At 41.6% G+C, this 26,127-nt stretch overlaps 1 protein-coding gene across 2 annotated transcripts in view; it reads left to right on the top strand.

The window, feature by feature from the left end:
- LOC135161204 (carbonic anhydrase 2-like) overlaps positions 1-20,040 on the top strand; it is a 58,539-nt gene extending 38,499 nt beyond the window's left edge. Inside the window, exons 1-8 of one of the 2 annotated variants that reach the window (XM_064118571.1) lie at positions 13,868-14,077; positions 15,826-16,035; positions 16,193-16,411; positions 16,645-16,789; positions 16,888-16,993; positions 17,177-17,410; positions 17,864-19,849; positions 19,969-20,040. In XM_064118571.1, coding sequence (XP_063974641.1) covers positions 15,975-16,035; positions 16,193-16,411; positions 16,645-16,789; positions 16,888-16,993; positions 17,177-17,410; positions 17,864-17,971 — 873 coding nt within the window. In that variant the 5' untranslated portion in view covers positions 13,868-14,077; positions 15,826-15,974 and the 3' untranslated portion in view covers positions 17,972-19,849; positions 19,969-20,040. Of the gene's footprint in view, positions 1-13,867; positions 14,078-15,825; positions 16,036-16,192; positions 16,412-16,644; positions 16,790-16,887; positions 16,994-17,176; positions 17,411-17,863; positions 19,850-19,968 lie in introns of those variants that run through there. The other variant, XM_064118569.1, reaches the window with a different exon arrangement.
- Positions 20,041-26,127: the final 6,087 nt, after the last annotated feature.

Raw genomic sequence — 26,127 nt, 5'->3', positions numbered from 1 at the left:
CAACTGGACTATAGATACTACCCAGTTGTGAAGCTGGTTGGATAGAGATGGTTTGACTTTTGAAAGCCATTGACGGTAACGACGATGGAACCTAAATGAAGGAGGTAAAGCGAAAGATGAAGAAGACCTGAAGGAGAATGGTTAGTTTCTGATGCAGCAGTAGTCACTACTCGTTGACGTCTAAAGCGTGAAGTCACAATACCATGGATTGATGTCCTGGACACCCTCCGGTTGCCTTCACTCATAATTGCTGCATCCCAGGTAACAATCGTGATCTTCATCAACATACTTCTAGTCTTTCCGGGTCATTAACTGAGGATTCATTTCACACCTCTCTTTTATTTCTCCTCATCATGAACTTTGTCATCAGACAGATCTCATTATTACGACGATAAACAACACATAAACCTCCCATACAAGCCGAGAACTCCACCTTTGTACCCTCCCATCATTTGGAGAACAAAAAGTCAAGCAATCAGATGAATCAGAATACCTCCGCGAAAGCCTCCCTTCCTCTATTGACTTTATTCAAATTTTCACGTCGGCACTTGCCGAATCTACAACGATGTACCTCGTTTTTGCAATACACTGGTAACCAGCGTAAATTTGCAGGATTCAAACGACGCTGGCTGCGTGTATCGTTAGTGTGCAAAGGGGAGAAGAAGAAGGTGACGGAGAAAGGTGAGAGGTAAATTGTGGGGATAAAGAGAGAGAGAGAGAATTTGAGGAATGAAGAGGACGACTGCACAGAGGGCGTGGGTGTTCCTTTATTGAACTAATTTTATACTCCATCTCTTGTATCTTCACCGCTGTTACAAACCCCCATCCCCACCCCTCCCCTTGTCTGCCCTACAGCCCACCCCCGTCCACGTACACCTCCACTACTATTCCACATTTCCCCCTTCAACTTGCACATCCCACCCCTCCACCTGCACCTTTATACCTCGCGTATACTCGACCGTCCAACTTGCCCCATTACGTCTACGCAAATATAACCACTTAGGGACTCTATATACGCCCCTGGGAAGAAGATAACGAACTGGGATCAGGTCCTCACCTCTCTCGCATACCGGCTGTTGCGACACACCCCCGCCCCGACAACCCCCGTTGCACTCATCATTTCATCCCCCCCTGCGGTTTCCATTTAACTTCACACTGAATTTTTTTTTCAGACGCCTTGTTTTCACGGGGGAATTACACTTCAAGATTGTGGAATACATTTCGGTCAAGTATTGTTGAGTTATCATTCACGACACGTTCTTCGAAAGTGGGGAATTGGTTTTGTTTGAGGTGGTGAGGTTTTTAGTCTTCGGAAGTAATTCCCAGTGGAAATGAATGTATGACTGGAAAAGAGTCGAAATGTATGAGAGGTTTCTTTCATATACTCATTCGATGTATGATATATATTTTGCTATACGTTTTTATATATATCTTTGGGTGGAATTCGGGCGGTCAAGCCTTTCAAAAAATTTTCCAAGTTATGGGGATATTTATTTATTTATACGGAGATGGTCTACAAATAGTTTGAGTATTTATTTTCTCGTATAATGTATGACATGCCACTTTCAAAAAAAGAAAATGGGTATTATTGCATTTGATTCATAACTAGAAATGACGCATATCAATTAACTATCACAGTGAAAGTATCAATATTTACTGATAGCCGCGGTATTGACATTCTTATGATGTGCGAAGAGAAATTTCGCGACCAGTGAGTGAAGGGATTATTGAACACACCTGGTAATGGATAGATAGACGGTGAAATGAAGGAACTCCGGCCGACTGATGGCTCGTTAAATATATTTATTATCAATATATTTATTGAAGATGCTCTTTTAGTTTACGTCCATGAGGATAAATTCTGAGTCATTGTAATTCAAACATTCAATTTCCGCTCGGTCATGTATTCTATCATCAAACACATTGGCATAATTATCAGCTGAGATAAAAGAAAGTGATACATTCACGATTGGCATCTCATGCAAGGAAAAAATATTTAAATAGTTGAGAGTGATTAATAGTTAAGAAAGAATTTTCAGCGGAGGGATATGGAATTGCTTTATACTTTCTAATTACTTGGGACATTTTATGGAATTTCGTGTGAATAGCCAGTATGTCGTCGTCAATTAATTTTTTAGGCTAAATTTTAAAAAATTCTATAAGAATTTGGGATTTTTTTTCCATGTAAAATTGCTCTGAACTGGCAGAACGCGCTATACAGAATCATGCTAAACGATCCACTGGTACCGGTGGAGGTCTGGTGGGCAGATAGAGACGTAGGGGGGGGGGCTGATTCCACCGAGGCCTGTTACACGGTCAGCTAACAACCCCTTAGCTCGCACCCATGGGACACCAAACGAGTGTATAGCGCTCTTGTCCTATGTAACGACTGTTTGATCATTTCTGTGTCAACAAGAGGAAGAAATTCAATGGGGGAAGAGCGAAAAAAATGGAGGAGAATAATCTGACCTTCACTCGTAGACTGAAACAAAGTTTGATAAAACGCGACAGGTAATTTGACTGTCGGAGTGGTAGTCAGTGGTAAGACCCCCTTGAAATACGAAGTAAAGTACTGTATCATTATCCATGGTTGGACGGATACGGTAATGCGCAAACACTCGGTTAGTTCCCACGCATTTACGTGTTGCACGTCTGCACTTGTGCATCATTCGTCATCTTTCACTTTTTCTTCATGTTTCTCCTCTTTTTTGTACACAATGTGTGATTATGGGTATGATGTGTGCATGAGTAATCAGTGTGTATTATTACTGGCGAGAGAATCCATGCGAGACATGATATAACTCGATGTTACAGTTTTTTTTGTCGAAATTATTCATTTTTACCGAACACCCCACCTCGTCGAGTTCCCTGAGGAAAAATTACAATTTTGCCGACGGTATTTGGCATTAATCATGACTAATCACTCCACTTACCAAGTACTACCGATGTATTCACGTGGACTGTACTTTTCTCACCCTCTCGGCACCCCAAATATACCTCACACTACACACCTTCACCAAGAACATAAGTAACCGTTCTGATATCACCTCCGTAGAATCTAGAACCCAAGGAGTGCTGATGGCTGGGTCGTTCACCCGATTTCGATTCAGATTTATTCCGCCACGGGTTGGCTTAATGTTTTTCGTATTGCTGTGTAGCGTGCACTTAATAGCAGTCCAAAGACTCGCTTTCGTGTCTCAATACCATTCTGACCCTCCACATGTCTAGGTTCAACGGTGTGTTGTCCCCGGTGTTTCTACCCCTTTGCCGTTGTCCAGTCTATTCAACCCCTCCTCATCATCGTGTCCGTTGTAGCCATTTTATTCCGTTCGGAAGTACTTTTGACTCCATAAAATTTGTTGTGCAGAAAGAAATTTTCATACGTAAAATTCAGAGACATTACGAATTTCTCTGCATTTTGGTTGTTTGTGCTCTTTTCTTCACAAATATCTGGACATATTGAAATTATAAATGTCGGGAGGAGAGTCGAGGTCGATATTATTGGGAGTATACTTGAAAAATCTGGTGGGTCTTTCCAGAAGGAGCACAGGATGGGCTCCATTCGAGTGTACCAGTTACACGGTCAATTGACCAGTGCATAGTTTAACCCCCTCTACTGTCGGGGAATTGAGGAGGAAATGCAGGGAGATTGGAAGCAACTGAGATGCTCAGTGAATTCGTGTACAATGAGGGGGTAAATATTAGGAGAATGTCAATATTACTCGTCAGGATATTTTCGCAAAACTGAGAGGAAACTCCACTTCTCATTGAATCTAATCACACGGAGAAAAAAATTCTTTAAAAATTATGTAAACAATATTTGGTAAAAATTACGGAACAGTTACCAATTCTTTTACTGAACGTTCCATACATTTTCCCGAAAGTTCACTGTAATGCACATGATGTCTAGCCAACTTCTCTCTCAGTGTACTCGTGTACCCTATGCCTTTTTGCATTTCTATCACTCCAATTTTCCATCGAAATTCCCAACAAAACATGAACAATTTAAAATACAAAATAACTCAAACAATTCGAATCCTGAAAAATCACTCTAATTCGCTTATAATTCTCGAAGAGCCATTCGTGTCTCAAGCACCTCAGATCGAAAAATTGGTTTCACCAGTGATGCATGCACACAAGGAAAAATCCTCCGTACGGTTTGGCGCACAGTTGTCCCTGGTATTTTTCCGTGAGGAGTCCGAGTAAGATGTTAGCCGGGAGGCGGCCACTCGTATCGGAGCCGACGGGTTATACGGAGCAACCGTCCAGGCAAATTATAACGGCCATTGGATGGCTCGACGAAGGGGTGGCGGGGGTGAACGGTATTGTTTGAAAAATACCGTAAGGCAACGTTAGAGCCGGCTTGCCTGAAATAACAGGGTGGACATCGTTATCCCCCGTACAGCCCTATCCTCTTCCACCCCTCTGCCCTTTTGCATCAGTGTATCTGGCCTTCCAGGACTATTTCCAGGATATGTTTGGTAGACGGACATTGTGGAGGAGGAGGAGGAGGGGGGGAGGCATTGAATGGGAGGACATGCGGATTTTCCCTGGAGGAACTAACGTCCGGAAATTCTTACATCTCTAGTGTTCCCCTCCCTCCGAATTTTCCCTTTGTTTTTCTATCTGTAATATCTTCATTTCATCATTCGTATTCGCATGCTCGAGGAAATAAATTTTGTTTAGGGTGATCTAGGGTGAACGGAGGAAAAAAATTCAGAATTTTTCCCTCCTTTTCTCTCTCCTGAGAAAAATTTAATATACAGCTGACCTCAATTTATTTGTCATTATGTCTTGCACGTTGGCAACCAGTGGCGGACAAATATGAGCCCACTGATGACGCCATAGGGATAATTACTACCTGACTAACGAACTGGATTAATATAATAATGTATCCCTTTGCGTTGAGCTACGTCCGAGCACCTCTTCTTCACTGTGGGGTTCTTTCACTGAGGAGTCCTCTCTCTTTTTCACCCGACTCAAATGCTCCAGTACCAGAGAATATGAGTAATGTGGGCAGCGTGAGAGAAGGACACGCAAACTCCCAGTGGACGATCTCTCTCATACCCGGAGAACGCGATTTAATGAACATTACGCTTGTTAGCCTACTGTATTATCAAGCCCAGTTGAGTTTAAAGGAAAGGAGGGGAGGGAAAAGCGGAGGTAAAGTCGACACTGAGGCGAGAATGAGAGTGGAAAAAAATGTGGGGCTTTGTGAGTGAGAATACTATCAATTTGTATATTAACGTGAATTAGAGGGAGAGGAAAGGGAATGTTTAAGGATAACTAGTGCTTGTAGGGAGGGGGGTGATTGGAAGAGAGTTCTGGCAGTCGTAATGGCGATTCAATCGGATATCGATTTGGTCTACATACTGGACTGTTAAAATTTTCTTGAAAATTAGGGAAACATTACGTTTGAATTTTCAAAATTACGAATGTGGATTTATTTCGGGCTGAAATTTTACCTCGAATTTTGAATTTCGGTTGTAATTTCAGGATCGCTGGGTATTCATGGATAAATTATTCCTGATATCAAACTGATATTTAGAATTTGAAGACTATCGATTAATTTCTATTATCGTGAGGACGTGAAGATTCAAATTTCATTAAATATTTCAGAATCCAACAGATTTTATAATAAGTACATAAAAAGTTCATGTATAAAGGAATATAAAATCGCTTGTCCATTCTCAGATTTTTTTCCTCTCTCAAATGTACATTAAACGTTTATTGATAACAGCATAAAGTTAAAGCTGAATAGCATCAATAAAAATTTAATTACTCCGAATGCAGCCAATAGTCAACTTTACCGTTTCCATTTTGAAATCGGGAATAGGTGTGACAACTTTCAGATATTTCCATACGTATCGATTTCGAAGCATGTATGAACTTTTTATGAAAGCACTCCAACAGCGAAAAATCCAAAAATTCAATTCACCCTTTGAAATTCATATCAACGTTACATTCGTCCCTGGAATCCGGAAAACGATGCCCGGGCATCATTGTCTCCATTCGTACAGAACAACCGCACATGGAAAAATAGAGTGATGATGGGAGTTAGAAAAAAAGGGTAGAATAGGACAAAAAAAAGCACTACGATGAGTAGGGATTTCGGGGTTTGGGGAATTGGAAACAAAAATGTCCTGACTGTGGAGAACGTGACACCGATGCCCAGTGCCGGGGGTTAATTTCCCATAGAAGTGCATTTCTATCAAACCTATTCTTCCAATCGGAACCAGTTAGGCAACTAATAATTGGTGGGAATCGATTGGGAGAATGAGGGAGTGGAGATCAACTCTCGAGGGAAAAATGCGAGGGCTGGGGGTGGGTCGCCACAGTGGGGGAAGGGTTGGCATAGGATATTGTGTTAGTTGCCCTTTACGATAGTTTCAGCGAATGCCACTGGAGGAATTTGGGACCAAAATTCGAACGTTTTCTCCGAAAATTTTGGAGTTATCACAGGATAATGTTGTGATCGAATAATAATTTTTCTTCAATTTGTTGCTCATCGATTACAATAAAGGATTTTCAGAACGAGTAAATAGAGAAGTGAATCGATTTCTCCTCTCTTTTATTTTCAGGCTCATTGCTGATGGTCGTGTACACATTGTATTTGATGAAATTCTTGGGTACTTTTCCTTCCCCAGCCGTTTTCAACATGTGGCGAGAAGGAAGTCGGCTCCTGGGGGTCTGAGTAGAGTATACAGAGGGGTTGAAATTGGAAGGTGGAGGGCACACGTACATCGCTAATCCGTCACTAACGAGCCGCCTCGTCTGATGGGGGCTCCCATCGGCGTAGACCAATGATCCTTCCACTTTTTTCTTCACCTGCTGAAGCTGTCAAATCAATGAAAGACTGGAAACAATTGTCTACGACATTCAAATCCATAAAATGATTTAATGCCACCAGGATCGCGACATTAGAATATTCTACCTCACGACCTCACCTCACTCACATAAAATAAACCAGTTGAATGAACCTATTTAGAATTCTCACCTTAAAAATTAAAATTCGTACTTCCAAATTGATTGAACACAACAGGACATCCCTTCAGAGAAACGTATGGATTTTTTTGCGTTAACATTTTTTTTTCCTAGTGCATTAACGACGCAATCACATCCACAGATGAATATTCATGATAAAATTTTCAGATTGAAATTGGATTCAGCATTAATTTTTCATGAAAAGAGAATATCAACTCAAAGGAAATTGGAAGAGAACATATTGCCCACGCGAGACTACGCCAGTGTATACCAATCTAAACCAATCCAATCTACACTGCGGGCCCACAGGGGTGAAGAGGAGAGGGTCTGAGGTGGTCCGGGGAGTTGGTGTCGAGGGGTTGGGAGAGTCCTAATTGGCCCCCACAGCCACCATTCGTCCATTCCTTACCTTGCCTTTACCCTCTCCATCTCCTCTCTCAGCCCCAATGTCTATCTCTCTCACCACTGACTCGCGACTCTTAACTAGGACTGCGTACGAATCAGAGAACAAACGGCACACAGAGGCGAGAGAGCTTACACCCTTAACGAGGGAACAGCCGGCCGAGTGAGTGTGCGATTTTGGTCTCTGGTTTTCTCCAAGATATCTCACTGCAGTTACCATGATCCTCCACCTTCCTCCACCCCCTTTCAACTCCGTATTACCGACAATTATTTGACTTCCAAACGGTTCATCCCTGGTACAACATGAATTCGCTTAAATCTACCGCAATTGTGGCGGCTAAACTGGAATTAAAAATTCTCTCCTGGACGTGACTTAAGGATATTATCCATAATTTTGGTTATTTTATATTTTAAAGTTTGAAAAAAAAATTTTCCAGCTGTGCAATGAAAATTTTATAGAAATAATTTATCACGATTAGCCCTCGGCTTCCCATTCTTCATTAAATTTTGAGGTACAGATTATCCGCATGCGTTTTTTAGTGTCACAAATTACCGATGAAATTAATACTGCAGGTGTCCGAAGTAGGTGACAAAAAAAAATTGTTTAAAAAGTGGCTAACCATTGCTTCACCATATGTTGTCGGTTTTCAGGAATACCGGTATTTTCATTAAATTCTTCTGAGGTCACTGTGTGCCAAGTCAAAAAAAGTCTCGAGTTACCAACGCAGGTATAAATTCAGGAGGAGTGTTCTAACGGAGAATAACTGGGCATTAACGTAATTTCAGGAGGTGGAGGGTTAAAGTGGTTCCAATAAGGACTGGCCGAAAATTTATACGAGACGAGAATGCGCAACGCAAAAGTTACTGACTCTGAAACAAGTCTGAATAAATTAAAAATGAATCTAAATTTTCATTTTCATTGAATAATTATTACAACAGAATAAATTAAATTAATTAACTTAACATGCATACGCACCAGTTGGTTTGAAATTCAGACATTCGTTTCTGTTTAATGCAAACACAACTTCCAGTCGGTTCAACCCCTCAACTATCTTAATCCGAATAATTGTGATTGATTTTATCAAACAAATTACGTAAATCGTTACCCACCTGTCAACTATCAGAACTGTTTAACGACAGTTGAATTCCGGGGAGATGTGGGTATTGAGTCCCCTTTGAAAACATGAAATCTCCAGGTTGGAGTAGGCAAGGGCCAAGTTTCGAACACGGTAATGCACTCGATGCACTTCGGTGGTGCTGGAGAGGGTATAGCAAGGGGGTGTAGGGGGGAAACCGAGTGGATGGATAGTAGCCTGAAGTAGGATATATGGTTTAGTAACGACGAAAGAGGGATAGACGTTGACGCTTGAATTTACTTAGGAATACTTAAGTACTGCCATCGGCCAGACGAGTAACGTCACTCCACGTTACCCAGTTTCCGGGTGTAAATGTAGCCACTCACATCCGCCAAAATACCTGAAATAGTTTTGGCCGATTGGGGGAATGTTAAGAATATAATGAACAATGAGTGAATGGATAGCATTCGCCACTGATTAAATTTTATTGGTTGAATCTATTTATTGTTTATCATGATTACGAAAAACCGATGCATCAATTACGGAGTGAAATCTCCATTGCCAGGAGTATTTCGGATATATCAGACGTTCGCTAAAAGCTAAAAGCTTTCCCATATTTCATTAGTTCTCACCCGACAGCACCAACGTGCATCCCTCTCACCGACACTACCGCAGTTGGCAATATTCGGGTTATGAAAGTCCGAGATATCGAGGGGATTTCGCGCTTTCTCTTCGCTACTTGACAATTCGTCGTTCATCTAAAAGCATTCTGAAATTTTAAACATTTAATTGAGAGCTGAACGAACTCCTGGCCGTCGGCAACTGTTCGGTAAAAATTATCTAACAGTTCGATAATTTTCGGGAACCGGACAAAACACATGATTACCAAATGATTGGGTAATTGCTACTGAATTTTTATCCCCGTGGATAAAAAGGATTTTATCTAAATTAAGACCAATCTCGTGTATTCTCTCGACTACTGGCTAATTTATGAAATACCTAAAAGCCTGATGAAATGTTAATCATTCACTTAAGACACCTCACAAAAATATTGATGCCCAACCATTTAATTTGCGGTCTTTTTCGGGAGGATTTAATTTCCAATGCAGCAGACACTGACAATGATGGGTATGAATTTGTACTAGGAATTATCTGCCTTCACAGTTTATCAGATTTTCATTAATTGGTCTTTTTATTTGATCAAATTTATTTTTGCGCTGCGACTCTTTACCATGATTTATGAAATTATGACTGGAAATATTTAACTAGAAGATATAAAATATTTTTCCCGGAGCTGAAGCTCAACGTCAGGTAATTTACATTATTTCAATAATACTCGGACAGAAATGTTTTCTAAAATTATAGCGGGGTTCATCGTCTCATAATTTCTGTCCGGGCCAGTTCATGACAATTACTACATAATTATCGAATTTTATTCCAGATGAGAGGATTTTTTGTTCCCATCAATATGCTACCAAATCGTGGGAATTCAAAGGTAAATTTTAATACAGAGAATTTCTCTCCGTGCAGCCCCATTCGTGTCGAAGGCGAAACGGCTATTTGATCGTTTGATGGAACAGGTCACCGACGGATAGAAGAAACCCGAGCAGCCAGGGGGTGTGGGTGATAGAATAGAGGGATGATACGATGAGAACGAGAGTAATTTCGTTGGTCGGGTCAAAGGTCCAGCGTTACTGGGTGGCCACCGAGAAAACGCAAACACGACGACAGGATTAAAGGGGCTTTCGACGTCCTTAATTATGCATTGTTGAGGAATGCTTGATACGTGGTATAGGTATCGAATAGATGAGTGGATCTATCGTTTTCATTCGGTTACGAAACGTATCGAACCTTTTGGGATATAAAACGTCCTATTGGATACAGTCAACGCTCATCGCAACGTACGGTTGTCTTTTGCTTTGAACTTCCACGTGGCCACTCGGCTTTCACGGAAAACCTTGTGGTAAAAGTCGATATCAACTCATCGAGCCGATCCCATTCGATCGCTTGGTTAATTCAGAATAACAGGAGATCATGTATTTCCAGGGAAATTGAGTTACAGGAAAAAATGGAAGAGCATTTGCTGAACCTCTCGTGCCATAAATTTTAGTTTGACCCAAAAAGCCGAGTAAAAAGGATGAGAATCAAGTGCAAATGACAGTAATTAATAGAATTCATTCCAATACATTGAATTGTGATAATTGTAATTATTCACTGTAATAATTCACCGAAGATTTCGCACAGTAGAGATACCAAAATTATTTGAAACTATCCTAGATCATCGAAACCGAGGTATTGCTACTGAATTCTTCAACAATTCCCCAGTAACACATACTTCCGTAATAATAATCTCCCATAATTAATTAAACCCGGTATGCACAAAGTATGGATGGTGGTAATCTGCGATGTTCAGCAGATACTCCAAAACTATCCTAAATTCATCAGGTATTCAATATCGAGGGTCGGCCACTGGGTGATAATAATGGCCTACCGTACATTGCAAGCAACTGCTATAGTTCCAGTTGAATTCCGTTCCCCAAAAAAACCCAGACCGCCTCCAAATGACCATCCCTGCATTTGCTGCAGAACAGTGTTTCGATTATCTCATGGCCATCGGCTGATATCAACGTTTTTCCACATCAATGATATTATTTTAATTCAACCAGAATTTATTCAACAACACAAACCAGTAGACCTCAATGTTCCCAAAAAATATGAATTCATCCCCCAATGTCCCTTCCAACCCTGGACTAGTAAAACTCCCTCGAATTCCCCCCATTTTTTCACGAAAAAAATTCAGACGAAAGTTCTCAAGTTCATCTCAATAAACGTGAAACATAAAAAATCATTAACAGTTGTCCGTAACTTTGAGATTCGTTAGAGTGTTGGGTTTTGAAAGCCCGTGTCTCAACGACGTCGCCAAATGCCAGCGTCTCGTGTATGAAAGGCATCGGCCCACAGGTCCCCCGTTAATGGAGATCGTTTGCAACTGTTTAATTTGACTCAGCCTGGTATCCCTCCAGCCGCCCTAGCCCCCTCATCCCCCCCCCCGCCCTCTGGCACTCTCATTATCTCGTATTCTCTGTCATCCCACTCGCACCACCATTGCCCAACCATCTGTCTCCCTCCTTCAGCACGAGATTCAACTGTCCCCTCATCCCTCTCTGCATCGTCATCTTCTCATTCTCATTCGCTTCATCCCTTTTCCCGTACTCTCATACTTCCTCCCCCTCTCCCTCCCCCGGCCACCTCACTCCCACCCCCTATTCACCCATCTCAATCGTAACGCTAACAAGTACAACTCATTATAAGTTGACGTAACTGCGGACTGTCCCCAATTAAGCAAGATCGCAAGATATTATTCCAATATTATTTCGTACCCTCGGGTGTGCACACGATCTATACGCGACCTCCATTTATTGTTTATGTTGTTGTTGGAGTGAAGAATGAGAGGTAGATGATGAGAGAAAAGAGGGAAGAGAGCTTGGAAAATAGTAGTTCTCAATTTGTTGTAATTAGCGGTTAGTTGGCCCTGTTCCACAGTTATGAATGAATGAAAATTCTACGAGTCGGATTTACCGGCCTAATGTATAACGCAGGCAGTACTGGGCTCGCCATGGTTCCGCCGACTCTCGATTTAAGTCACTTAATCGAATGCTACCCTCACCATTCGTGTTCGCTTTATAAATAAGACTGATTCCTCATTTATCGATAAATACTCATCGCCGCAGGGTCATATTCGAGGCGGGAGATTCAAATATGACCCACAGAGGACAATAAATAGTGAAATTTGAGTCGCATCCAGTTTTCATCCCCGCAGAGGATTTTGACGCGGCGATACGAGTCTGATCGTTAGTACTGCCTTATCACTGAGTGCGCCAAACGCTCTCTCCTCGTTATTAAACTATAAACCGAGCTGGATACTCGGCATGCCTCGATAAATTATAACGGCCAGCATCGAACAGATAGAATCTGGGGATAGGCGTAGAGTACACGTTGGAGAAATAGTTGGGCGCATACCACTCGCACCGAAAACTCTATTCCTGCAGCCCACCGACTTCCCTCTCGCGTCCACCTTTGCCGGATTACCGTTCCTCCTACCATTCACTCTATCCGGCTCTCAGCATTATGTGCTCACGGTGCTTATTTTCTCACCCCCTTTAGTGATCGTTGGACTTCTAACGTATCAACTACTCTGGTAGCAGTTCCAAAAGCACGATAGCCGGTAGTAAATAGTTCGCGATTTAATGGTTAGAGTATTCACGCTCGGTACCTATAACTGCTTCGGTTTAGGGTGGATGAAATGCCGAATTTATGATCGGACAAGTTTTGAAATAATCCCACATGGAGACGAATTTTTGATAAAAATTATTCTATAAAATTGTATCAAATTGAACGTTAACTGAGAAATTCATTCAGATGAAAATCAGAAAATTTAACGGGTGATATTGCGTGCGGAAAAAATACCAGCGGACGTATTTTGTCGGGGATATTTCGTTATTCAAATGAACTTAATTTATCCAAATACCTGCAGCGATTACACAGACAGATCTTGTTATTTAAACTGTATCACTATTATTAACATTCTGCCGAATAAAAGCACTTCAACTGCGGAATGTTCACGGAATTCCGTTGAATGTTTGGCTTTAATTACTGCCGAAGGACTTCGAATTAGTTTGAACTCCATAGACATCCACATCAACAACAATTTCACACATGTAATGGAATATTTTCATCGGAATGTATTAATTAAAAATTCATCTATCGCTGGGGATATTGTTTTTCCACGAAATTCATCGTTTGGCGAATATCCCCGGTGCATTCATCGCAGCCTGGTATCCCAGATCTTGCCAGTCTCGAGTCCGTACCAGTGGTTTAAAGTTGGAGTACAATAATTAAAGGACGCAATTAGTGCCAATTACCGCAGTAGTACACGGCAGTCCTTCTCGCTTGTCTCGACCACCAACGACTATCATAACCCCTGGTATCAATGACATTGCTGTTTCCCCCCTCCCCATTCCTCCCCCCTCTTCTCGTCACCTTATTCGGCAGTCTCCTTCAGATGATATTCCAACCCGTTGATTCAAATTTCACGATATCCTTGATGTGTTAAATCCGAGTTAATTAATTCATTAGTTTTTGGAAAATTGTTGTGATCTAATTAGCTGTTGTTCAAGGCAAATATTCTCATCAAGCGGAATAATGAATGTCGTTAGGTATTTGAAGATCATTTTTCATGTCTTACAGAACAAAAGTATGATAATCAAAACTAAATTTGATTCTCTACGTTTTTCTAGTATTTTAATCTGCAGGAAAAGTGTAAAATCACTTTTCCCTGGGGGAAGGACTATAATTCTTCGTTTGTAACCACCGAAAAGGTTATTTTTGCACCCGAACGAAACTCCAATCCCCAAAATAAGAAGCTATGTCCATCAATAAACACCGATTTCACGAATCTCGTTAATGAAACCATTGGGCAGCCATCAACGGTGAAAATCGGTGAGGTGTTAGAGCGAGTGTGTGCTGTGTTGTCTGTTACATTAAGCAAGACAACTACAACGAGCAGCAGTATCATTTATCCAATTTCGGATGATACCGAGTGAAACGGCAAATGTGTAAGTCCAACAAATGATAATTTCCCTTTCATAAAACCCAAACACCTAAAAAAGAATGTGAGTAATAATGAATTATTGTTAATGGCGTTTAATTCACTGAGCATACTTTGCTTGCAAGCTCAATGGAAGTTGCATTGGTACTCTTTGATGTTTGCTTAGTGCTACTTCAAATGCCCTTTGCGTCTACCGTCTGCATTAATTAATAACGCTAGAGCAGGACATATTTTCTCCACTGAATAATTCCGGATATTTCTTTTGCGGTGGAAATATCAGTCGAGGTATTATGAATGTGATGATGATTATTTTACGATGAAAATTGATAGAGAGATTCTCGAAGAAATATTTATTTGTGAAAAATATTTCATTTTTATATCTTTGTGAGTGTAAAAAGTATTTTTAAAATCTCCTATGACGTGTGAGTTGTCCCAGAGGATTTCAAAGTACCTCTGATTGTACCTCATCATCACGCAAATATAAGAAAAATTCAACTCGGCGAATGTTGGCTACTCACGCAAGCTGTAACTCAAGGCAAAATGAGAGCACGATTTTTGCCCCTCAATAACGATCGACACTTGATGAAATACATTCCCACCGACAGACGAGAGTGGAAAAAAGCCAACTAATGGCCGACCGCCAGCTCATTTACGCTTGTTTTCCAGCCCCCCTTCCCGTAATATCACTGTTAATTAATACAATGAAAAAGATGGCCGGGCATTGTCTCTCGCCTCAATGGGCACTCATTAGCGACCAAGGTTGAGGTTTCAAAAGCCGACCATGCTTGCCCAGCACCATTAACGGCAGCCCAATGAGAATATGAATGCGCCAGAGAAGTGAAAATGTTGAAACTAACAAAACCTCCCCTCCGAAGTCTCAATGATTTCATTGAATTTAAACAACACTCTGGCCGCCTCTTTCCTCTCCACTGTTCTCTCGTATTCCTATTAATTGGATAACTTCGGTAATTAGTCACTGACCATCAAATGTATATTAACCCAATTGTTATATTTATAATGAATAATTTTTCCTTAAAAAATATATGAAGTATGGGACCAACCGTAGGACGAATATTGATAACGTTATCCTTATAATCGTTATTAATAAAAATTAATTATCATTAAAACCATCTTCAGCTGCAATTACCCGAGACATTCATGAAATGTTAATCACCAAAAATTTCCATATACCCCCTGAGTGGTCCTCCACATCCCCGGAATGATTTCTGGACGCTCAAGTGATCAAGAGGCCGAATATTTTTATTCACTCCGGCGACCCCCAAGACGTTTTCCCAACCCTTTTCCCTTTTCGGCATGAGCAAGATCAACATCAACGTTTTCGAGGAATTAAGCGAGCGCGATGAAATCACAGTCAGTGTTTTTTCAAAGAGGTTTGTCGAGTGAAAACCAGCGGAAGATATTGCATTCGCGATTGGACCCTTCACTCCCGCAAACCCTTCAGGCCCCTCACAGCGATCTCCCCGAGATTTTGTCAATGAGAATACTCGTAATATCAGCCAAGCGTCGTTGAATCTCTCGAAAGTGGCGATGAGAGGAAGTAAAAGTATTTTTTTTTCCCCATTTTTCACATCATTCCTGTGTGAATAGGAAATGGATAGTGAGAGTATCCCGTGAAATTCAACCTTTTCCAAGTATGTAGTTAACAAATTGAATAGCATTTATGACTGACAGGTTAATATACCATTGCATTGATCGTAAATTGTTCTGAGATTAAATTTTTACGACTTCCTGCAGCACTTCAGCCCAGCTGTTGCTGCGATACAACTCTGATTGAAGGTTGGAGTAAATTTCAAGTTAATATTGCACTCTCCTTGTATCAAAGGGACTGCAATTAAGAATTACCGAGAGGCTTTTATCGATAAATTTACTCCGAACTCTTCATCATGTTCTGGTGGATGATCACTACTTTGGTTATGTTGCTGTACGCTGTGGTGGTTACTAAAGGTAAAATTTTTCGATAACTCCATGGAGATATTACTAAAATCCCGCTAATTGATAGGAAAAGAATGGAATTCCATGGGCAGCTAAGTGATTATGTAATAAGTATTTTCAAAAGTTATATGGACAATACAGCCATGCGATTTATTTTTTTTTCTCGGAGCTGTGGGACTGCTGAAGTGGACACGCGACACACCCGGATTCGATTATACGGATCCAGACTCGTGGAAAGATGATTTCCCGATCTGCAACAGATACAGGCAATCCCCCATCAATCTGAATCCCGACTATTTCCGATATGTCGCGGATGCATCGCCACTTAGGTGGGTGGGGTTTGATGATGCACCTGAAAATATGACGATTTCTAATAATGGCCATACGTGTGAGTAGAGAATCAAATGCACGAAGTCAACTGTAAAGTAAATAAATATAAATGTGACTGGAAAAATTCTCATGGCAGTATCAGAACTTCCCTTAAATTCTTGCAATCGACAATTATCAAACCTCTCTATCTCAAGTAATTAACAATTCCTTCAACATTGGGAATTATGTCCTCGTATTTGTTTGTAGAATCTAATGTTATTTTGGGAAAAGAAAATTTGTTTTTATTTCCAGTGACATTGTCTGCGTTTTGGCCTCCGAATGCGATACCTTACATTATTGGTGGTCCCCTCCACAGCGAGTACATATTCACGCAATTACATTTTCATTGGGGTGAGGACAACTCAGTCGGAAGTGAGCACACCGCTGACGGCTCTAGGTCATTGCCAAATTTTTTTTATCCACAGTTACCTCCCTCGAGCACCCTCATCACATTGTTTGACTAGAAGAAACTATTTCTCTTCTTTCGTTTCCCAGTTTCCCCTTGGAGATGCACATGGTCCACTGGAAGAGATCCTACGGCTCCTTCGAGCAGGCCCTGAGGCACTCCGACGGATTAGCAGTTGTTGGAGTATTCTTTGAGGTAATAAGGCCCCTCTATAGGAGGTACAATTGGTATGAAATATAAAAAAATAATTCCACGACGAGCGATGAATTCTCATAAACATCACGTGAGTCACGAGGGTCCAGTTAAAATTATGAAGCACTTGGTAAAAGTTATTGAACTGACTGAATATTATTTAATGAATGAATTTATATTGCGCAGATCGATAATGATCGGAATCGGGTCGCACCACTGAACATGATTTTCGATCACATCAGAGAAGTCAAGGAAGTGAATTCCGAAGTGACTGTGATACCTTTTCCCCTCACGATTTTCGAGGTGGTTGGTGCACGAATCTCATTCATGACGTATATGGGGTCTCTGACAACCCCACCCTGCTATGAAGCCGTCATCTGGATCGTTTCCAATTTCGTGCCGCCTGTATCAAGTTCACAAGTTACTATCTCAACCACAAATCAATTCATATCACCATATGGAAGAGCTTATTATCACGAATCTAAAATTCCATGAAAAAATTGTATCCCAAACTCAAAGAATTAATTTGCCAATTTTTTGTGATGTGTATGAATTTAATTAGTGAAATTTTGAATTTTTAGTAGAATTATTTAAGAAGTCCACCGGGAGTACAGTCAAAAATATTTAACAGCGCAACACAAATGAGTTGCAGCAAGAGAATTTATTTATGCGGCACTAATTTCCTTGGAGCAAGAATTTGAGTGAAATTATTTTATGCAAATGTATTCCGCATGTATAAATTCTCTCAGCATGAATTAATCATATATTTTTAACATCAGACATAAAATTTGCTCCATTTATACTATTCTTCTGTATGGATCACTACTGTAAACCGAGTGAATTATTTATTGGAATATTTCCTTCGATTTTCAGATGCATGAACTGAGAATATTGAAGTTGCATCACGACGGTCGTCGCAATTATAGGCCGATACAGCCCCGACACGACAGAAGTATATATTTCTTCGTAAACGATGTATAATAAGTGGAGGATTATTTGACACACCTGAAATCATTTGAGACACTTCACATCCATTTCCTCACCCTCAGCCCTTCCTCGCCGGAGAACGTGAGCAAGCACCATTTGTTGTTCCCCTGAAATATTAATTCCACCAGAACAAGTACGTTTATCCACCCCCAGGAGTCACGCGAGTTCTGAATTATTGAGACCTCCACCAGACGAATGAATTTTTCAATTCCACGACCATAAGATGAAAGTGGTATAAAATATACCGAGCACCTAATTCACAACATTTCATTGCAATTGTCATCTATTTCGACGAATCCTCTCTCTCAAAGGATTGCCCTTATTCATTTCTGTAAGAGGACAGTACAAAAAAATTTATTCGTTCAAAAATATCACTGTTTACTGGGAATTAAATAAAAAATGGAGGCTAGAAAATCTGAACAGGAAATCTGACAAGTCCTTCGGATAAAAAAAAATTATATTGCCCTATGATATGTCATTAGACCAGATCTTTTCGACCCCCAAAATTTCACCTACCAATCATCCCCCTCCCCTGTCAATTCAATCACCCCCATCCACCCACCACCCAAGTGTGACACAGCTTCATCGTTATTCCAAGTCACGATGAAATTTTGAATCTCAGTAAATCAACGGTACCTCCCTAATCGGATAATAATTTACCAGGTAATTCGACGTGATCCCCGGGACAATTTAGCATTCCTAACCTACACCATCTCTTCATCCCCTCCCCACCCTTTCCCTGGCAATGCAACCCCCCAATTCCTCACCTCTCTCCACCCGTGCAAGCGTCACAGCATCACACATCGCTAACTAACTCTATAATCCCCCTTTCCCTTCCTTCAGGGACAGTGGTTGTACCCTTTCTGCGCTCCTGGCAGTACGTGACCGCATACCTTCCCTCCCCCTCCGTTCATCCCATCCCTCATCACTTGGTCCCTCACAGTAGCCCCGTCCTCTGGACGTATCATCCCTCCGTCTCACTCTTCTCGCAATTCAGCTGGATTCACCGTCTCTCAATTCCCTCGGTATTTTGCAACCCAGTTACCCCCTCACTCCTCCCCCACACCCACTGCCACCCATTCACTCTCACTCCCTTCATCCCCTCACTCCGTTGCTGCACAGTTTTGTGCAATCAGTTCCCATAATGCCGCGATTCAGGCTTCATCAGAGCGGCCATTTTCCTGACACCCCTTATTACCGCCATTTTGTCGACGGTCCACCGACGAGGCGCACCGTTACACCCGGCATACACGTTCGTCAAGCAGATTTCCAAACGCACACATTGAAATTTCGGCGGCTGTGTGTGCCCCAAGAGTTTGATGATGAAGAGCATGAGGCAGCACGTACAGGAGGGTAGGAGGAGTTTCGAGGGGGTTGTGCGGAGGAGGATGTGGAAGACGCCCGATTGCCGTGGAGACGGGTGGGTACCCCGTGTGGTCACGTGGGAGAAATTTCGAGGCAAAGCGATTCATCGAGGTGCGCTAGTGGGTCTCCATCTCGTACACCGCTCGGGGGCTAGATTTGAGGCCTGATGCAATTAACGATGCATTGTTTGCCATCATGCCACGACGCTGACATGGTGGGTTCTGTCGTTACTGGTGATAAACGCAAGTCCCGAGGAAGAGCTGAAGACAGTTTGAGGAAGCCTTGGTTATGCTGATGCTGGACTTTTGGGTTTCGGTGATTGTGATGAGGGGAGATGGGACAGGGATGAAATGATTTTCATTATGTAGTGGGAGACAAATCGATATCCGTAATAATAATAATAATAATAAAGAGGAATAATATACCAGTTGACTACCGAAATTTTCTCGCCTCTCCATAACTATGAATTGACGAGAATTGTGATGCGGACCAATGGAAGAGTCCGACGTAAGCCTTGAAATTATACTGATCAAATCAATAGATCGATTACATACTTCCTTACAATTAAAAGTAACCAATGCAATAGTAAAATAGTTTGGAGAGATAAAAATATTGTTTTTATGCAGAAAAAAATGGCAGATAAGGAGTCATTCGGGATGAGTGATGGCTTTTGATGAGAATCAAAGAGTGTAGAAGCTCAGCACTCTAGATGGTATGTGTGATGGGGTTTTTGAACTTTTTTATTTCGTTCTTTTGCGGGACCGTAAGACGTGTCATCGGTGTCCGAGTGAAGTCCTATCACCAATCCCTAATGCCTTTGTAATCCTCCGGCACCTAGGGCAGAAGGGGGAGCCACCCTTGGTAATGGCCGGATCTACAAGCCCAGCTTTTCGTTTCGCAGTTTATCTGGCCAGTCTGTTCCTCAACGGGAAGCCCGTTTTCTGAAAGATAAAGGGGGAAAAGGCGGGATGAATCGGTAAGATTACACGGGACTGTGAGGATTCGCCCGAGGATTTTGCAACACAATGGCTTGTCGTAGGGTTTTTTCAGAAAAGAAAGTGCTCCGGGTGTGAATAAATCAATGATGAAGAGGAAGAGAGTAATTGAACGATAGGAAAAAATTAAGTTAGCAGTATCCAATAACAGCACTTGCGAACGAGTAAAACGAGACACCGCTGAGGTGCGATTTTTATCATAATTTATTCATTCTGAATAAATTAGGATAATTTTTTAAATAAATTTTGATGGGAAGGAATTCATATGACAGTAAACTTTGTCAAATCCGCAATTTTTGCTAAAAAAAAATGGATAAATTTACTCTAATTATCTCTTACTGTCTCCAATCACATAACTTAATATTTTTTTCAGGTTAATTTTATTTATGTGATGATAGTGCAGTGAAAAACACCATAATAAAACAATCAGACGTGGGAAAGTCGTTGATGACAGACGAAAGAAGAAATGGAAATTTGATTAACAAACATGGAACAGCCATTGACTTTTTATCCCATTCGAAACACCGGCAATTGAATTCACAATTGTTAAATCGCAAGAATTCAAGGGCTGTCGAGACAAGTGCAAAGACTGTAAAGACCAATAAAAAAGGTAGAAATAAGGGGGTGAGGGATGAAGTGGCGGTGAGGAGAATGGGGACTGGTAAGAGAGAGAGCTGGAATATAGACAGTCTCACGGGAACAGTTTATTTAAGCGACCTCGGCTTTAACGGACCGTCGTTTCCTCTTCTACCCTCCCAACCCCTCAGCATGGAGTGGCATAACAACATGCAGATTGGCCCAACGAAATTAGAAAGATAGATGTAAATTTGTGGGCCGCGCGTCGACCCGATACTACAGTTGGAGGAGCACAACTCCACGAGGTCGTGTAGCTCCTTCCGTTTCGACGATTTTCGAAATTTTTCCAGTTGATTATCGACTGCACGGCTCAATAAATTGTCATTATCAGGAGGGTGGCACTGTCCACCGGATAATTATAAAAATCCTCCAAAAAAATTCACCGCAACGAAACAAAAAAAATTTCCAACTTCTCCTGCCCACCCTATTTTTCAGTGATCACCACCCCTGATATATTTCCGATTTACGAATCAATCGACTGTCTTTCCTTCCACTCTCACTAAATTTACGTATCATTTGAATTCCCATGTACTTTTTCGAAAGATTGAACGCAGTCCCACTGCATCCACTGATTCATTTGGGTTTTTCAGGGCGAGCGATGAGAGAGGGGAGGCGAGAGGGTAAAACCCACGAAATTCGATGTCGATTGATAAACGACCACGCTAAATTAAGTCGTCCCATCGACCCCACCACGCACGCAATTCCAAATTCACATATTCCCCAGCTCCAATACAACGATCCGGGCCCCCCTCCCCCCTCAGCGCCCCACCGACTGTGTATTTCGACGAGCTCTTGCTCTTTCACACAGACTCACTGTCTTTTTTTGGTTTTTTATTCGCGGCAAACACTGCTGGTGTGATTTTGTTAACAAAGGCTGTGTAAACCCGGCTTAGAAGCGGCACGAGATTGGAATAGTACCTATATGGCTGGGATTACAGCTTTCCGCAATAACTTCAATTGATTTCTATACCGAATCCATTTTATGGGAAATTCCTACTGGATGAATGTTTTCTTTCCTTCCTTTTTTTTCGTTTGACATTCGTTTCCATTATCCTGACATGATTTTTTTTCATCTCATGCGGACATTATCTGGGGTTATCTATCCGGAGCAAAAAATATTCAATGAAAATTGGGCACTTTTTGCGTTACCCTGGAACGAATTATTTTACGGGCAAGGAAATTTCCGCGTTGTCAAAGAACAAGTGTGCGTTGGGAAAAGCCGGTGTTCGATGGCAAATGCGAGATGCCGGAAGTACATGGTTTAATCCAGATCCTTGAATAACATTAGAGGAAGGTGGAGGGAAATGAGAGCGGATTGCGAGGCGGGACGAGGTGGCACGGAGAGGAACATCAGTTGCAAACAATTCGCAAGGTTTATAGCAACGGGTGGAGGGAAGGGCTGCAGGGGCCACCCTTATTTAGTGGTGAATGTACAGTTCGGTTATAAATAACAAAAGCTCACGTTCCTTACATTTCCAGTGAATACTCCCTGAGACCAAGTGACAAGATGGAAATAAAGTAATGACGATTCTTCATATGTTTTTGTTTCATGAATCATTTAATAGTTTAAAAACTAACATTTATGTCTCTTTCCTGAAATCCAAAGAGTTCTCAACCGGCGCAAAAACAGATACCACCAGAAGTACTCAAACAAATTCACCAGAATCGTATTCTACCCCCCATGTTCCACCGAAATAGACCATATATAACCCCCAAACGCATATCGAATCCCCATTTGCTGCGGCATCTTGGCCAACCCGAAAGCCACCCCGAAGACTCCGAGTAAGGATGATGATCTCTCGCGTTGAAATAATGGCAGGGCAACGTCAGCAAGTCGTCGAATCACCGTAGCAGTGTCCCCCCAAGGCACAGAAGTCTGTGAGAGTCCGTGAGTATGTATAAAAGGACAGTTAATACCACCAGTAAAGAGGGGAGGGCGAGAGGGTGGCTTGAACCTGGCGAGATGGCCCAAGATCACTAAAAGGGGTGGAGCTCCCTCCTGTCTGCGATCTCCCTTCCGAGAAGTCACTGTATCTTCCCTTTCTCGCCCCCCTTCAACCACCACAACCCTCCGTGGTTTTTTGGATTCCCTCGACTTTGTCCCTCATACCAGGGGGTGGTTAGTCTCATCCAACTCCATGCGCGTATTTTATTTTATTTTTTTTGACTCGAGCATTTTTTTTTCACGTTGAAGCCCGCCGATTTTCCAGAACGGGCACAGGAACCACGCCTGTCCCATGTTCACCGCATTCAGGATGGATTGTCTACGATCGAGGGATCGTTTTCCCGGGTACAACTACCCCCGCGTATCCTGAAAAATACGGGTAAATTCCCCACCCCCTTCCTTCGATAGTCCGCTTGCTCCACACGTGAAATTTTCCACTGCACAAGCTTGAAAATCTCTCACCCCCTGGTTATACGTTGGTGAATTGGTACGGCTGATTTTTATCACCCCTGGGGTGGTCTTTGTCTTTTTATTGCTGGGTGTTATCCGCGGACGACTCTGACCGGGGTTCTTATGCAATCGTTTTTTTTTCTCGGCTCCCACGATTACTTTCCCGTTTGTTGTTTTTTTGGATGGGATGAGTCGTCTCCCGGTTCATTCGGAGGTAATTCCGGGAATGATGTGCAAAGGGAGCTGGAGTGAATGGTGTTTTCGTTGGGAGATTGGGGAGAAGGATTCTTTCGTGCTTGACCGTATTTGTAATGAAGAGAAGTTGGAGTGATGAAGTCAGGGGATCCGAGGACTCGGATTGTGGCCGGATTTCCCAACGTTTTCAAAAGATTCGGAAATTTTGTGACAATTATTAATAAAAATATTTGGATTTTTCACGTCAAATAGTCTCTTAATATTGTGTTGTAATTATTTGTCTCTAGTCTGTTATTTTTATTATTACTTTTATGATTTTTTTGGCCATTGAAATGTCTCGGAGTGTAAAAAACGTAATTCAAGTAATTAAATAACGTTCCTATCAACTGGACAATCTCGATGTCGTCGCTTTTCTCATCACCCGCAACTTCTCCACATTATACTAGACCCTCGGTGATGCTGTCACGTGAATATGAAGCAAAATGACTCAAGCTTTGTAGTTAACGATGCGAAAACTGAAATCGAATCCCGCACACCTATGATGAAAACTGCTCTTTACCAGGTTTGCGGAGACTGGTCTGACGAGGCTGCAAAGAGACAGAGAGCAGAGTGTCACTGTGCAACTGGACGAGGAGCGATGAACGGTGGCTAAGAGTGGAAAGGGGTGTAGAGAGGGTGGAAAGGGAGAAGAATCCACCACGCGAAAGCCAGTGATGAGGAAATCCAGTGGAATACAGACAGCAAAACTGTCGGCTAACGAGCGACAGACGATATCGTTCATCTTTCGTTCTGCTTTAATTATGCTTCACTAATTATGGCTTAGCCAGTAATTACACTGTTATCGGAGACTCCTCTGTCCTAAGAGAATACATCTCTCGTGATAATGATGGTTGGGTATTCGGCAAAGCCCACCTGATGCCGCCCTCATTTGAGGTGTCAGGATGAAAACGCAATTTGATTTTTTAATTTTCCTGTGTTAAAGGGAAATTGGGAGCAGTGTCGAGAGAAATTTCTAAAAGATCGGATGGATATTTTTACCGAGCACTAATGTACTAATATTTCAGTGTTATAAATTTTTAATTTCTATCCTGACAAAATTACCAGAAATTTCAGTAGTTATATCAATGTGCAGTCTGTCAATTGAATTTCTTTCCTGCAATAAATATTTCTCCTTTGAATAAAAACTCTTAAAATTTACAAATAAGTTAATTTTGCAAATCAAAACATGAGTTACCTGTTATGAAACCCCTCAGGCCCTCGGTGAAATTGTCACTCGATGAAAATGTCCTGAAGAATAACTGGAAGTTCCCTCCGAAAATTGCTCAATGCCTACAGTGCAAAATTACAAAAAAAGTTTCAATAACCTCAATAATAGATATTTCCCCATTAAGAATCCATCAACCAACCCTCACATTGAATTCCCTCACAAAGCCCTATTCTCCCCCTAAAATTAATTGATTTTAATTGTTCTTTTTCGTTATTTTTTCCAGCGGCAAGCCGCAGATTCATTGAGCCTGGGTCACGTGATTTTTTAACATCCATCGTCCCAGGTACGTCCATTTAACCGACATCCAATTTGGCTGTGCATATTTTTTTCTATTACCGCCCCTCTCCCCGTTACCACCCGGCCCCCTCCCCCCCACCACACCCTCAATTCCGATGGCGTGCAGCTCTCTGGTTTGCCGCTGATCCTCCCCTCGACCCCCTCTATTCTCAACTAGCGCGTCGATCACCATCGAGTATCCAGGGCGGGTAAAAAGCAATTATCCAAGGGCCGTTCTAATTAATTGCCGGCATTTTTATCGTGAATGCGAAATGTCCTGGCTTATATACTCCTCAACCAGAAATCGTGCCTTGTACATTCGTTGATTGACTTTTTTTTTTCAACTCAATTATAATGGAATCATTGATTGTATCCCGGTGATTATCGATTAATAATGAAAAATCCAGTGGCATACAAATTGCGAGGTTTTTTTGTCTTCGATTGAATTAAAATTTTGGCAATAGTTGCACACAACGGCCCAGCTTGATGGATAATTTCATCGGCATAATTGGAATTTCAACATTGATCAGGGTCAATGGACGCTGACCAAGGGGAATTGAATCATCCCGGGGGCAACACTGTTCGAAAAAAAAAATTCATTTCATGGACACAATGTTCAAAATTTTTGGATATAATTGTCAAATGCCAGATTAACATTACTTTTACTTCGCCAGAGAGAGAGAGAGAGAGAGAGAGATAATCCATGAAATATAATTTTTTCTCAGTAATATAAACAGTTATGAATTGATAAAAATGTAAACATAAAATAAATGACCACCTTACTTGATTATCCTGAACGTTAATCATAATTTATTCGTGGGAATAACGTACTATCTCATCAATTTATCCACAATCTCCGAATAAACGATTATTCCCGCATGAAAAGATTTTTATTGTCATACCGTTGGCGTGCCGAGAGTTGTCTAGCCATAAACGGGATAAAACTCGTGTCGCGTGTTCTATGAATTATTTAGGAGCAACGGTAGCTGTTCACACATGTATCCACGCTAGCCATCGGCAC

Source organism: Diachasmimorpha longicaudata, chromosome 4 (assembly GCF_034640455.1).
Source record: "Diachasmimorpha longicaudata isolate KC_UGA_2023 chromosome 4, iyDiaLong2, whole genome shotgun sequence".
Lineage (NCBI taxonomy): Eukaryota > Metazoa > Arthropoda > Insecta > Hymenoptera > Braconidae > Diachasmimorpha > Diachasmimorpha longicaudata.
The sequence above is the reverse complement of the archived record's forward strand: the minus strand, read 5'-3'. Positions and strand labels throughout refer to the sequence as shown.